This window comes from Phoxinus phoxinus, assembly GCF_949152265.1.
Source record: "Phoxinus phoxinus genome assembly, chromosome: 12".
In the NCBI taxonomy this organism is placed as follows: domain Eukaryota; kingdom Metazoa; phylum Chordata; class Actinopteri; order Cypriniformes; family Leuciscidae; genus Phoxinus; species Phoxinus phoxinus.
Genome location: NC_136887.1, coordinates 26879849 through 26895515, shown reverse-complemented (window position 1 = coordinate 26895515; position 15667 = coordinate 26879849). Strand labels below are relative to the sequence as shown.

The window sequence follows — 15667 nt, the reverse complement described above, 5'->3', positions numbered from 1 at the left end:
GGAGATAGTTTGGGTGGCTGACAAACATGGCGGCGGTACAGAAGAAACGTGTTAGCTGCAAACAAAAACACTTTTGCTGTTGTACTTAGTCGGATTATTATTTTTATCTGCGGATCAAAGCATATTGTTTGGATAAATGTCTACGAATAGGCGGAATGGGGGTTGCTATATATTAACGCGACATGAATCATCTTGTAAAGCGGACAAACTGGCACAGCTAACGTTAGCCAGTTCATCTGCAGCAGAATCAGCCACTAACTAACTAATCCGCAAGATAATCCAGTCGGTTGTGACTACTTCGGGACCACTGTGTTATATGTCTGTCGGAAAAGCTCGAAATATATATATTCCTGTTTCAAAGTAGCATCTTAGAGAATGAATTACAGGGAACTGCACTAGAACATCTTAAATTATCAACGCTAAGCATAAAAAACAGTTAAGGTGTCATAATTGAATAGGATCTGTGGAGTGATTATTCTATCAAACGAAATGGAATTAAACTTAAACCACGTTGATTATCTCCAGGTAAGGCCTCAACATTCATATATGCAAACATTTAACGTTAGTGGTAAAAAAAAAAAAGAAGTGATGTACGGATTGTACGTTTGTTTAAACCATCAAAACATGAGGGGATAACGTATATATATATATATATATATATATGGTAAGAATAAAACACTAAACTTGGTTAAGATCTGACTAAATTATTTGGCACAAAAAGGGCAAACTGCAGCCCAACTGTAAAGTTACAGGTTTTATTTTACTAAGCAAAAAAATGCATAGAAATTCAAAAAGCTTACAGGAGGAAAAAGCCTACACTGACTATATATAATATAATCAGTTATTAATATTTCGTTGGTCTTTCTTGTTTTTGCATGTTAGTTTCAGCCTGACCAAACATTATGTCTGCACGTTTCATTGCGTTATCATCACAAATAAAACAATTGACCCCAATCACAACTACGAAATATGCTTACAAAATATTTTTTAACACATTTTTAGTAATATTTAAATAAAGGTTTCAGATGTATTTTTTCCTAGGCCTGACAGCACTTTTGGGCACTACTGTACACTGGCCAGTGGCCACTGCTGTTATTTACAGTGATGGCAAATATGCATTTGGTCTTTGATTGGTTTACATAGAAAGCACACTTGTGAGCCTTGTGGCTGAGTGGATTATTGACATTTATAAAGTTGATATATGGGTGCAATTGTTAGTTTAATTATCAGAAGGAAAATGTATTAATGGTTATGCCGTCTTTGTTTTCTCAGGTTGGAGTGACATCTCAAAAAAACATGAAACTCCTCCCTTCTGTGGGGCGAAAAGCAACTCAGAAGGTATATCTACATCCCTTTTGAAATAGTTTTCCAGGTTTAGTGTAAATCAAACTCATGCATCATACTTCACTTTACCTACAGTACATTAAATTACATTGTCAGTAATTGAATTGAACAGGGAATATTCTTGTAATAGAAACTTCCATCTTAAAACTGACTGAAAGTATAGAACAAGGTAAGCTGGAGATTAGACCCCACTTGTGAAAGAGCATGCAACATGTCCTATTTATTTGAGCATGTACGTGACATTTCCCCCCTCATTTGTCTATGGGCATCCTGATGGCTTTATGAAGCTGTTGGTGTATCTTGTCATTCTAGTTTGACATTTTCTCATTTCAGGTGGCTGTTGCAGATCATGATGGTGTCGTGAGCTGTTTTGGAATGAAAAAAGGGGAGGCTGTGGTATGTATCAGAAGTGTTTCCTGTTTCAATGTACACTAGCGATCGAATGTTTGGGGTCAGTACGATTTTTTTTAAAGAAATTAATACTTCAATTCAACAAGGATGCATCAAAGTTATCAAAATTGACAGTAAAAGTTTTTTATTTCAAATTTGGTGTTCTTTAAAACTTTCTATTTAAAAGAATCCTGAAAAAAAATGTATGGTTTCCACAACAATATTAAAGGGGTGGTAAAGTATGATTTCACTTTTCTAACTTTAGGTAGTGTGAAATGTTGCGGTTTGAGCATAAACAACATCTGCAAAGTACAACGCTCAAAGTTCAAAGCAAAGGGAGATATTTGCTTTTAAAGAAATTGTTTTTAAGGACTACAACAAACGGCTGGTAGGGACTACACAACATTCCTCCAGGTTTAGTGACATCAGCAAGTCTAAAATGTACATAAACCCAGTCCCCAGGAACACGCAGTCCATGTTGAGAAGAGGAAAAGTTATAAGAGTACATTTGTGAGTCAGCTCAAACTTTAGCATCCATCTTTTCACATGCAATCGAAAGTCACTCTGTGCATCTCACAAAAGTTCCTATACGAGCGATTTATAGATTATCATGACAGAATATCCTAACTGAAGATACTCCACATCAGCAACATATATTCATCAACTAACCTTTCAGAGACGTCCTGTTGCTTCTACATGTTGTCACTTCTTCTTGAGTCTCTCCATCTTTGTCTGACTCCGTTGTAACATTAAAGGCAGAACAGTTTCTGTCATTTTAGTGTGTCTGCGTGAGGTAATCGCAGCTGCTAACACACATGAGCTCTTGAAACCCCGCCCTCTGCAGCAGCTCATTTGCATTTAAAGGGCCAGGCACAAAACGGTGCATTTTTGCAAATCCTCAAAAAGTGACAACTTTAACATGCTTTATAAAAATATCTGTGGGGTATTTTGTGCTAAAACTTTACACACACACTCTGGGGACATCAGAGATGTATTTTACATCTTGTGAAAATGGCATTTTTCCACGCAGCACAACTGTTTTCAAAATTGATAATAAATGTTTCTTGAGCACCAAATTTAGTATATTAGAATTATTTCTGAAGGCGCATGTGACACTGAATACTGGAGTAATGGCTGCTGACAATTCAGAATTGCATCACAGGAATAAATTACATTTACAAATATATTGAAATAGAACCTTAATGGAATTTAATCTTATTGTAAAGTGTTACCAATAAATATATATATTGATGTAAACGCACAAAATAACTTCTTCAAAGGAAGAATAAATGTCTGTCTCTTTTGTCAGCCTGTGTTCAAATCGCTCCCAGGACAGAAGATCTCCAGACTTGAGCTTGGAGGGGCGTTGGGCACCCCACAGGAAAAGATCTTTGTGAGCTCTGGCTCTGAAGTGAGGGGATACACTAAAAAGGGCAAACAGTTCCTTACATTTGAGGCCAACCTAACAGAGAGCATCAATGCCATGTGAGATCTTGCTTCTTGTTGTTCAGACTGTGTCTATCTCTATATAAATGATTAGCAGATTTGACAGTGTCTTTTTCGACGCATCTCTTCTTGTTTTACCTTTTTTTTTTCTCAGGCATGTCTCAGGGGCAGATCTGTTTGTGTGTGCCAGTTACATTTATAACCATTACTGTGACTGCAAGGATCAGGACTACTACCTCTCAGGAGACAAAATCAATGACGTCCTGTGTTTACCTGTTGAGACCGTGGGCCGCATTGTTCCCATCCTGGCCTGCCAGGACAGAGTACTTAGAGTATTGCAGGTAGTCAGATACAACCTCCAGTCCTCCTGTCCATATTTGCCACCCTTTGTCTGTACTTTGTTACCCAGTTATAATTTAGCAATCGCTTTCAGTCATAATATACATAATAGAACAGACTCAGGTCCACAGTCCTTCTACACTTTGTGCTCCATCAGGGATCTGACCTTCAGTACGATGTAGAAGTGCCCGGACCTCCAACTGTTCTAGAACTTCTTAACAGAGATGGAGGTATGTGCTAAAAATACGATCATTAATTTTATTGGGAAAGCGTGTATTGGTTGAGTGTGCGAATTTGATCATGCATAAAATCTTGGTCCACAGGAAAAGGTGGTGAAGAGGTTCTTTATGGAACAGCTGATGGGAAACTGGGCCTTGTGCGAATAACCAAATCTGGACCCATTACTAGTTGGGAACTGGATAATGAGAAGAAAAAAGGAGGTAGGAAATTAAAAAGTGTAGAAAACTGTTTGCTTATTGAAATACTTACTTTACCTGCACTGTTATTTGAGACATATTTATCTATTTGCACTGCATTCTCAAACCTTTATGCTGTTATTTTTTGGGTGAGCTATAATTCCTGTTTTATTGCCATATAATTGTACTCATCCTAGTTTGTGTTGGTCTTTTCAAGGTGTGCTTTGCATCGATTCATTTGACATTGCTGGTGATGGTGTAAAGGACATCCTGGTGGGAAGGGATGATGGGACTGTGGAGGTCTACAGTTTGGATGGTTCAAATGAACCAGCACTGCGATTTGAGAATGTGAGTGTCAAATAAATCATACGAGATATGAGATTAATGGAAAACCCTCGTTTTGCTTCTGAAAAAGCAGGTAAGACGTTGTCTCAAATTAAATTCTGCCACACTACAATTGTGATATTTGTCTTTTTGTGTTTTCAAGGTTTTGTCTGAGAGTGTCACATCAATCCAGGGTGGCTGCGTCGGAAAGGAAATGTACGATGAAGTTCTTACAACAACTTACACAGGTTAGCTGTGGCTCTTAGATAAAAGCATTTTACCATGTCTTTTATGACAACAATACTGTGTGGATGACCCTATTATGCTATTTTTAAGGTTCCTAAATTTGTTTTGAAAGTCTTCTTCTACAATAGTGTCACATGCATCCAAGATGAAAACAACATTTCTTATCATTTACATGCAATATCACCTCTTTTCTCAAGCCATCTAAAATGGTAAAGAATAAAATATAGTCTCTCTAAATCCCTCCTTTCCAAGAGCCTACTCTGCTCTGATTGGTCAGATGGCTCAGTCTGTTGTGAATGGTCTACACAGTGCGTGTCGTAAACAAAGCGCCTATATTAGCATATTTGTATTTTAGCTCCGGAGGCTTCATCAACACTTATATACACACTCATACGAACTGTAATGATGTCATTGGTTTAACCATATCAATTCATACTCTTCTAGGCCTCAGCTACAACTACAGTGTTTGAGGACAGGTCAGAGTAGACAGTAATATTGTTCACAGGCAGTTAATGAAGACCATAGGCTGGCATTATGCAAATTTGTTACAAACCTACGTAGTTCGTGCAGGAAATAAGACTGGTATTACTGACAACTCGTTTCTGAATAGGTTCTTTCTTGTGGGAGACAATAACTCCATTTATCATGCACTTTGCATTCACAAACAGCTATATTACTCACTACGTGAAAGGAAATATCTGAAAATCATTAGAGGGGCACTTTAAAACTCTACAGTTTATCATTCACCTGTGCTGTCTGAGAACTCATAAGCAATATGTGGTCATGTGGCTGGTTTCCAGGATGGGTGTCAGGTCTCACCACAGAGCCTCAGCAGATGGTAGCAGGCCCGGGGGATGAGATCAAGATGAGCCGGGAGACCCAGGGCAAGGTGTCCGCACTCCGGTACTACACATCCAGCTGTTTCTCGCTATGAAAACAGCAAATTTCTGCTAACTAAACTGGTATATATTTGAAAATGCCTTCTGACATGCCTAGTTTGCTTCTGCATGTTTTAGGGCTGAGTTGGAGCAGTTGCAGGTGAAAGTATTGCAGGGGAGAGAAAAATACCAGCAGAGCTCTCAGTCCAGCACGGCTGTGTCCGCTGTGCCAGTCTTTAGCATCAATGACAAGTTCACATTGTGCCAGGATGATGCCAGCTACAGCCTCACACTAGAGGTGCAGACCGCCATTGACAACCTGCTGCTACAGGTTAGAGAAATACACTGATTCATCCTGCTTATAGTTATGTACACTAGTGTTTTAAAGCTTGGGGTTGGTAAGAATTATTAATGTTTTTTTTTAAAGAAGTCTCTTATGTTCACCAAGGCTGCATTTATTTGATCAAAAACATAAAGCAGTAATATTGTGAAATAATATTATAATTCTAAAACACCTGATTTTAATATATTTTAACATTTAAAATTAATTTATTCCTGGGATGGCAAAGTTGGATTTTCAATAGCCATTACTCCGTTCTTTAGTGTTACATGATCCTTCAGAAATCATTCTAATATGCTGATTTGGTGTTTAAGAAATATTTCTTATTGTTATCGATGTTAAGAACGGTTGCACATTACAAGTGCCCAGCCATGTTGAGTGATTCCTTCAGAGTGAACACGAGTGAATCTGACTGCACTAGATGTGAAAGATATGAATAAAAATGATGTTATATCAGCCAGCGCACATACCTGTATTTAGTTCCTGTTTTCGGTCGAAGTCCAAAGTAGTCGATTGTCGAGTTCACGCGCATAGGTTTAGTTACTATGATCACGCGCGTGAACTCGACAATCGACTACTTTGGACTTCCACCGAAAACAGGAACTAAATACAGGTATTTGCGCTGGCTGAATTAACATCATTTTTATTCATATCTTTCACATCTACTGCAGTCAGATTCACTCGTGTTCACTCTGAAGGAATCACTCAACATGGCTGGGCACTTGTAATGACACATCAAGGATGATAAGACTAAGAACTGGTTAAGTTTAAAACTTGCCCCATTCAAGTCAATAGGGTGTAAATTTTAAAAATAGGATAACACAGTGTAGGCAACACCGATTTTTGTCGTTGTTCTCTGTATTGACAGCACTCCAAATTTACTAAAAATTGAGCTCAATGTTAAAATTGACCGGAGTTCTCCTTTAAAGAACAGCATTTTTATTAATAGTTTTTTGTCATTTTGATCAATTTACCTTTGATCAAATGCATCCTTGCTGAATAAAAGTATTAATTTCTTTCAAGATTTTTTTTTATTATTTGCCTAAAGGTGCACTTGATTGATTTACTAGTAGATAGTCTATGGCATGTAAATATGAACAGAATGTTATTCTATGGGTCCTGCTATATAGTATATTTTAGCATGCCTGGTATTACTGTATCAGCAGTCAGAACCAGCACTATCCATTTTTAATTAAAAATCTTCTCATCTTCATTAATTCAGCATTATTTTTACATATGTTGTGATTTCAGCATTGTGAGACTGAAGTTTCCTTACATTCATCCTTACATTCATTCACTTACATGTGTTTTTGTACTCTTGACAGAGTGATGTTCCAATTGACCTGCTGGATGTTGATAAGAATTCAGCAGTGGTCAGTTTCAGCGAGTGTGATTCAGAGGTAATGCACCTGTGTTCCATCCTATGTGCCACATCATTAAGCTAACCTAATGATCACATCACATGTGTTTGCCAAACTGTCTTTGTTTGTAAATCTAACCCCACAGTCAAATGGGAACTTCCTCCTCGCCACCTACAGGTGCCAAGCAAATACCACTAGGCTGGAACTGAAGGTTTCTATTTCATTGTAATTTTGTGTTTGGATTGTTTACCATTATAATAACATATATTGTATTTAGTTTAAATTGCTGCGTTTGAGCATTTGTCCTGATTTTTCACTAAGGTGAGGTCTATTGAGGGTCAGTATGGCACCCTTCAGGCTTACGTGACGCCAAGGCTTCAGCCCAAAACCTGCCAAGTGCGACAGTACCAGATCAAACCGCTTTCCCTCCACCAGAGGACACACTCAATCGACCAGGAGCGGTGAGCTTAGAAACACGGTCCTGTTTCTTCCTTGCATATCATGCATTTATCCTTCCAAATGAACATTAACATGATTCTCCCTCTTCATCGCTAGGCCTGCGAACACCTTGAGACTGACAGGACAGTTCAGTTTTGCAGAGATCCATTCCTGGGTTGTGTTCTGTCTGCCCGAGGTCCCAGAGAAAACCCCGGCAGGAGACAGCATCACCTTCTACTTTCAGAACACTTTCTTGGGAACACAGTTAGAAGCCACCTATTGGTGAGGCCAACCAGTTAAATATACAAATGCATCTTAATTAAATGTGTCCATTAATAAATACTATCTATCTTTGTTTGCACATGTTAAAGGGCTGATTATATTTTGTCATTAGCTATGTTTCCATCCAAAATTGTGAATTTAACTTTGGAATAAAATTGGAATATTGCTTAAAACACAGTTTTCATCCCATGCGTTCAAGAGAACAAGATTGTCGCTTTTTGTTAACTGGCGCAAATTTCTGTAATAAAAATAAAAGAAGCCACTGTGGTTCTTTTTAATACATCATAAATTACCAGTGTGCAGACAAAGCAACAACTGCCATGTTATCTTGCATTCAGAGGTGAATGCCTGGTGTTTGTGTACGCAATCGTGTGAGACAGTTCTGGGAGGTGGTTATACCCAATCATTTTGATGACAGACTTTGGCTCAGGCATTTCAGAACGACCAAACCAACATTTGAGATAGTGTGCAATGAAATTGTTCCGCTGGTTAGACCAGTTATCCAATCACATCCTCTGTTGAGGCAGTCGTGAGGTTTTTTTTTGTTTGTTTTTTGTGCGTCACAGAATTTATTTGGTAAATGTGTTTCCATCTTAGTTTATGCACTTTTTTTAATCAGCTTTACCCAAATATTATCCACCTTAATTGAGCTTAACATACATTATTTATGTGCATTTTTATTTATGCGTATGTTGGCATTTGCATTCCAGCATTTTTTGTTATGCGATATCCCAAAATTCGCATCAAAATAGGTGGAAGGAAACATAGCTGTTGTTGATTTCAAATTTATCTATTTTTTGCCAATAACAGCTGGACAAAGATTCTACTAGATGATTGCATTATTAGAGGAAGTGTTGTGATTAACCATTATAATAGTTTTTGGTTCCTTCTTTTAATGGATTCCAGTAAAGGTGAAGCAAACTTCAAATCAGACAACATTTCTACCATATCCATACTGAAGGATGTTTTGTCCAAAGAGGCCACTAAGCGAAAAATCAATCTGAATATATCCTACGGTGAGTTCACAAACTGTTCTTTTAACTGATGTAGTCAGACTACAGTGATCTTACAGTAATTATTCATGCAACAAATATGAGTGTTAAGTGCTTGCTGTGTTTGTTGTTATGTTGGTTTCAGAGGTGAATGAAGACTCTGTGAGCCATACTCTTCGAATGATTCATCCCAAGCTAGAGTATCAGCTCATTTTGGCCAAAAAAGTTCAGCTTATTGATGCTTTAAAGGTAAAACATTAAAAAGACAAACAAAAAAAAGTATGTTAAAAAAACAAGCCTACTAAGTGTGTGTGTGTGTGTGTGTGTATTTCTTGTATGTAGGAGCTGCAGGTGCATGAGGGGAATGCAGATTTTCTGATTCCGGAGTATCGCAGTATACTGGATGAATCTGCCCAGCTCTTAGAAGAATATAAGAAACAACCGGCTCACTTAGAACGATTGTATGGTAAGTGAACTCAGATGAGCACGGGAGACTATATTTTACAATATATATTATTTTAAATTTGTATTTTAAATTATTTACATGAACTGTTGAATTCCATAAGAAGTTTTTTACACACAACCCCTGTATATTCCAATGAGGTCTTTGCAAATTAAATAATAACACATCTATGAGTAAACAAACAATTTTTTTTTTTACAGGTATGATCACTGATCTTTTCATCGACAAGTTCAAATTTAAAGGACAGAATGTCAAAACAAAGGTTTCACAGCTGCTTGCAATTTTGAACAACTATGAACTTGATTCATTGATGGATTTTTTCAGTGAAGCTTAATGGAATGTAAAATTCAATCACTGTTAAGTAATGTGTTTGTGAATTTAGTTTTTACAATAAACATAATGGTGTACTGTATAGGGATAGAGATTGTACCTATACACATTTAAATTAAAATGTTCAATGTAATAATTATATATAAAAAACAATGTGTGACTACAGTTATTTACTATATTTTTAGAATACTCACCCATTGTCTAGATGCATTTCTACAGAAATAAAAAATAAATTCATGAAAAATTAATGTCTGTTTTTTCCTATTCAGTACTGTAGTTTCCTATTCAGTAGTTTGTCTTGTGTGTCTGTTTTAAGATTTGAGCTTTTAGTGAATTCTGATATAATGTATGATGTTGAGATTTTTGTTGTGTTTGATGGCAATGAATTAATTTGGGGGAAAAAACTTTGGAATAAGTCTTACACACGCAAGCAGACAATTAACTTTGCACAGAAATTACTGAATTAATTATAATTCTCAAATACTAGCCGATTGGGAAATGAGTAATGGTGGCCCATAATAACGTTACTTTAAGTACATGTACCTTTAAATATATATATAGATAGATAGACAAATTAAAGAATTGTCCCAATACTCTTATTGTAATTCCTGAGCTTGTATATTACGTATAAACGTGATATCATATTCATCTTTAGTTACATTGTCCTCAAACAGTTTCAAAATTCCTTTGAGCCAATGAAAGCAACTCTCAACGGCTCGCTTAGTAAAGGCGGAATCGCAATTTGAGCTTTACGGGCTCCCGTATAATCAATGACGTTTGGGTTTGCTGCATTGTGATTGGCCCGTTTCAATAGTCGCGGGCTACTTGAACTGGGACAGCCACAATATCAAACCAGGCAGCTGCTAAAAGCAACAAGGCGCCGTTTGAGTTCATAAAGCATCTTTTGTGAACTGTCCGAGGCGTGTTGCGGGGATTTACACACCGGCATGGCGCGGTTTCTGTAGGATAGTTGCATGATTTATTTTTGAATCTTGTTTTTGTAAGACGCCGCTGGTAACTGTTTATATTCTGTTTTTGTCCGGATTTCAACAGCTCACTTCTGCTTGTTCCCCTGGTTAGTGTGATTTATCCGTGTTTATTCGATGTCCACGTGCGTGTGTTTGGTTAAAACATGTTAAAACAACATCAGAATCTGCTTTTAAGTGCTTTCAACCATCGATCCTTTTTGCAGGGCGTCTTGAGCTGATCTAACGTTACCGCTGGAAGGATGTCATCTGTCGGCCAAACACAAGGAAGCGCGGTTCATGATTCAGGAGCAGATATTCACAATCAGGAAAACATGCTTACAAGACTACGCGGTGCAGCAAAGAATCGGATTGAAAACCGGGAAAATGTTAACCCGAAGCCAGGCAACAGGACTGTATTGGGCGCCCTGGAGAACAATCAGCGCAGACAGCCCGTGCTGCGCGCCGCTAAACAGGTTCGAGCATGCATGGCACACGAGTGTAAAGTGTGCTCTCTTAATACAGGCTGATTTCATGATATATAGTTTATGCATGATAGTTTATAATCCGTGTTATGCTTTAAGAATTGCCAACTGCATAATATTGATTAGATTAACTGAAAGTTGTTTTAGTTTAACCAGTTAAGTTATACTGATCGCAAGTTGTGTCCCTTTTGAATCGCGAATATATATCCAATCCCTTTTGTGTCAAACGGCATTCATGGCGCCACAGGTTAAAATGAAATTCAGTGTTAAATACCCGCAGCTTATTCCCTCCCAATGCGCTGTCCGCCATTTTACAAACCCGCTCACTGCAGCTATAGCAGGGTCCCCGCGGATCCTTAAAAAGTATTAAAAGGTCTTAAATTCGATATTTAAAATTTAAGGCCTTAAAAAGTCTTAAATTCTTATTTTTACTTATGAAAAGTCTTATTTTTACCTATGAAAGGTCTTAAATTTTAGATGACACTTTGACGACGTATCTAAATGCTTTCCAAATGAAAACTATCTAATTAGCGTACGTATTATTTTTATTCTATCTTTGTGGATTTGCTTGTTCACGTGACAATTCGCGTCATTTACGGCAGCGTGCGTATTAGCCTGCGTCTGTCTCCTGCACGCGAGAGAGGAGAGGATAAGAGAACGAGTAAATGTCAGTTCAATAGTAAGTTCATTCTTTGTGTTTAGGATTGTCTATGAACTATGATGATATTGTAATCATTGTTTAAACTACGTACGAGGCACCGCGAGTGCGAGCTGACATCGCGTTTGTCTCTCATGCTTGCTTTTACTGCGTGATGTGTCAGTGCAGTTATAGATATGTCCCCAAATAAGTTTTTGTCTTATATTTCTATCATATTAGGTTGTTATATTAGAATATCACGAGCAAGAGTGCCGTTTTCCTGTGCACAATTGCAAATGTGCTATTTATTTTATACAACAGTTAAATTAACAATAAAGTTAACATTGTGTGTTACTTTTTATATTGTCAATATTGTTTGTTTCCCCCTTTATTTCGCCGACGAGAATTTCATAATGAAACTAGTCCAACAGACAGCGATTCTTTTTTTAAAACTGAAATCCGCGTTTTGAACGAATCATTTGATTCAATGAATGAATCGGCCGTTTGAACAAATCGGTTGAATAAAACTCCAACAACTCGCTTATTAAGACTTACTGCCACCTACTGGCGGGTTTAGTTGCATATTTAAAGTACTCTTTAATTAAAATGTTAAAATTATGAATAATTTCATATTTAAATATTGAATAGCTTTATTTATGCAATTGCAAATTAAGTGTAAATATAGTAATGCCAGTCCGGATGCCGTTTCTGTGTCACCTCTGCACTGCAAGGATGGATTTTAATTTAATTATTTAATTTGACAGTGGTACGGTCTTATTCTAATAGAATTTAATTTGAATGTTAGAATTTGACATAAAAGGTGATGCATACCTCTAAATACGTTTAGAAATAATTTCCATATTTAGAAAATATCGAGATATATTTTTGTTAATATTGCACACCCCTAATGTACGGTATTAATTTTGATTTCTTCAGGTCTTAAAAAGGTCTTAAAAAGCCTTAAATTTTACTTTAAAAAATGTGCAGATACCCTGTATAGTAAACTGGGTCGTTTGAAGGCATCGTTCACCAAAATGACCTTTTTACGACTCCTGATCATATACAGCTTTATAACTATGCATGGTCGCTGAACCACAAAATATGTTTGTGACTGCCTGTCATTCTGCCTAACATCTCTCAAGAATTGATAGTTTGGGTGCACTTCAGCTTTTTGCGAGCTAACTCCTTAATATTGCAACAGGTGCATGTCCAACCCATTTATTAGGTTCTAAATATGTACAATATCTATGGAGTAGGGTTTAAACGACCCTATTTGTATTCCATACAAATCACACAAGGCAAAAATAACTAATCTTGAACTACTGGGTATTCTTGCATTTATTTGCAACACTAAGATCATGGGTGCAAATTCCCAGTGAAATTAATATGTATGAAGCAATTAATGTCTTCAGTGCTGTAAGTTTCTTCAGATAAAGCTTGTGCCAAATGCATAAATGTAAGTGCCCTCAAAAGATGGTAGAAACTAACAATAGTTTTTTGTTTGCTGTACTGCTGCCTTTTAATGATTAAATTATAATCGTAATTGAAATGTTGTACACGCTCTTGATCGTTCACAAAACCCTACATGACCCTGAAAGAGTTCAGAAAAACAACATGGGTTAACCAGCATTTTCATCAACTTGAATTGAAATGGGTCACATTGACCCCTCTACATATGAAAGGTTACTGCAAACAGTGCCTATAATTGCCTACTTGTGTATAACAACCCCCTTTTTTACCTGCCATCTAATCCAATTTTCTTTTCTTTTTTTTAAGGTCTCTGGGCCCCAAGTAGTTGCATGCAAATCTGAAGAACATGGCAGGAGCTTTGGAGAGAAGGCCTCCACCAGGCCTCCAGCTTTTCAGGTTCATGTAGATGAGCCTGATGGTGCTTGCGCTAAGAAACTGTCAACACAAAGAGCAGCCATGGATTGCTCCCCACTCACACTAAATCCCACCGTAACCCGCCTTAGGCAGCCCCTCGCCACTATAGATCTGCCAATGGAAGCTAGTTTTGGTAAGATTTGTATTTTTCTATTTCAGTGCCCATCTTGTATTTCTCTATATAAACCCTGTAAATAACTTACTTTTTTCTTCTTTTTAAAGATTCTCCTATGGATATGTCAGTTATTGAAGGTGAGGAGAGGCCCACAAATGTCAACGAAGTCTCGGATTATGCCGCAGAAATACACACGCACTTGCGGGAAATGGAGGTGAGGAAATGGATGCATTGAATATGATATGATATTACTTTCTGAATACTGAACTTCTGGACAATGCTTTAGAGAATATGCATCATTAAAGTGTTTGCTTGTGCTTCCTGTCATGCAGGTCAAGTCAAAACCAAAAGCAGGTTACATGAAGAAACAGCCCGACATCACAAACAGCATGCGTGCCATCCTAGTGGACTGGTTGGTGGAGGTGGGAGAGGAGTACAAGCTGCAGAACGAGACCCTCTACCTGGCTGTGAACTACATTGATCGCTTTCTGTCTTCCATGTCTGTACTGAGAGGGAAACTACAGCTGGTGGGCACAGCTGCTATGCTTTTGGCTTCGTAAGTATCTTTGCCGTAAAGCCTCGACTCCACACTCCTCGAACCCCCTTCTCCACGCTCACCTCTCCCTGTTTGACTGTAGGAAGTTTGAGGAGATCTACCCCCCAGAGGTGTCAGAATTTGTTTACATCACTGACGACACCTACACAAAGAAACAAGTGTTGAGAATGGAGCATCTGGTGTTGACCGTTCTCTCGTTTGATCTTGCTGCTCCAACAATCAATCAGTTCCTCACCCAGTATTTCTTACACCAGCCTGTGAGCAGCAAAGTGGAGAGCTTGTCAATGGTGAGACCATTTCCTTGTATGGAGTTTCCCCATTATAACCTAAAATTGTTTTAACACCTTTCTATTTCCCCTCCAGTTTCTAGGTGAGCTGAGTTTGATAGATTGTGAACCTTCGCTGAAGTACCTCCCATCTCAAACGGCTGCTGCGGCTTTTACTTTAGCTAACCACACGCTTGCAGGTGGATCATGGGTAAGGTTGCACAATTCTGAATGTTCATAAAGTATGAATATTCTTAAACTAGACAGTTGTATGAACAGCCATCATGTTAAGAACTAGTATGACCAACTAGCAGTTAGCCACTGGGTAGTCAAACTAGACCAATCTGCATTATAATGTTTTTTTTTTAACCGTCAACTTTCTATTTCAGTCAAAGGAACTTGTTGAGATGACCAGCTACACTCTGGAGGATCTTATGCCGTGCATTCAGGATCTACATCAGACCTACCTCAGTGCTGCTCAGCACGCACAGCAGGCTGTTAGGGAGAAATACAAGGGCTCGAAGTAAGTTCACTTAACCTACAACGGCCAATTGCTGTGTTAGCATAAGTCTTGAAAGATTGCAAAGAGTAATTTTTTTATTTATTTTTAGGTACCATGAAGTGTCTCTCATTGAGCCTCCAGAGAGGCTGATGCTGAACTAACCACCCCATCAACATTGTGTTCATTGGTTCCATGAGAATTGTGCACACTTTTGATGCTTTATTTCCATATCTCCAATAACTGAAGCCATAGCCTCAATTTTGGGGGAATGGTGAGATTTTAGTGATATGTACATTTTTATAGCAGTCCTTCAGGATTGTGCATTTTTTATGCTTGAAACAACCAGATACTTGTACATTAGGTAATCAAGCATTGTTCTTATATTTCAGTGTTTGTATTCTATTTTTATGAAAGACTCCAGCAGTGCACTTTATCCTCTTTTTTTACACTGTTAAAGTGACCTTCCCCTTTTACATCTTAATAAATGTGCTGCTGGCCTTTATTATGCTTTGTCTTGTTTGTGTTAATCACACTTGCACACATTGAGTAGGTCGCATGGGCTGTGTTTTGATAGACAACACTTAAAAGGATAGTTCACTTTAAAATGAAAATTCTGTCATATACTCACCCTCAAGTTGTTGCAAACCTGTATGAATTTCTTTCTTCTG

General features: G+C 37.8%; 2 protein-coding genes across 2 annotated transcripts; both read left to right on the top strand.

Annotated features, from left to right (window-relative positions):
* Nucleotides 1-9828, top strand: bbs7 (Bardet-Biedl syndrome 7). The gene is made up of 19 exons (XM_079631862.1): nt 1-525; nt 1273-1338; nt 1678-1740; nt 3044-3219; nt 3335-3521; nt 3677-3749; nt 3843-3959; nt 4153-4283; nt 4423-4507; nt 5306-5408; nt 5522-5714; nt 7049-7123; nt 7230-7295; nt 7406-7545; nt 7640-7804; nt 8711-8820; nt 8942-9045; nt 9139-9262; nt 9460-9828. Exons 1-19 carry the CDS (start codon nt 490-492, stop codon nt 9591-9593), a joined length of 2148 nt encoding a protein of 715 aa, XP_079487988.1. The 5' UTR covers nt 1-489; the 3' UTR covers nt 9594-9828.
* Nucleotides 9829-10364: 536 nt separating this feature from the next.
* Nucleotides 10365-15667, top strand: ccna2 (cyclin A2). Its single transcript, XM_079629766.1, has 9 exons — nt 10365-10664; nt 10782-11030; nt 13453-13693; nt 13783-13889; nt 14008-14231; nt 14314-14518; nt 14595-14708; nt 14887-15020; nt 15109-15667. Exons 2-9 carry the CDS (start codon nt 10818-10820, stop codon nt 15158-15160), a joined length of 1290 nt encoding a protein of 429 aa, XP_079485892.1. The 5' UTR covers nt 10365-10664; nt 10782-10817; the 3' UTR covers nt 15161-15667.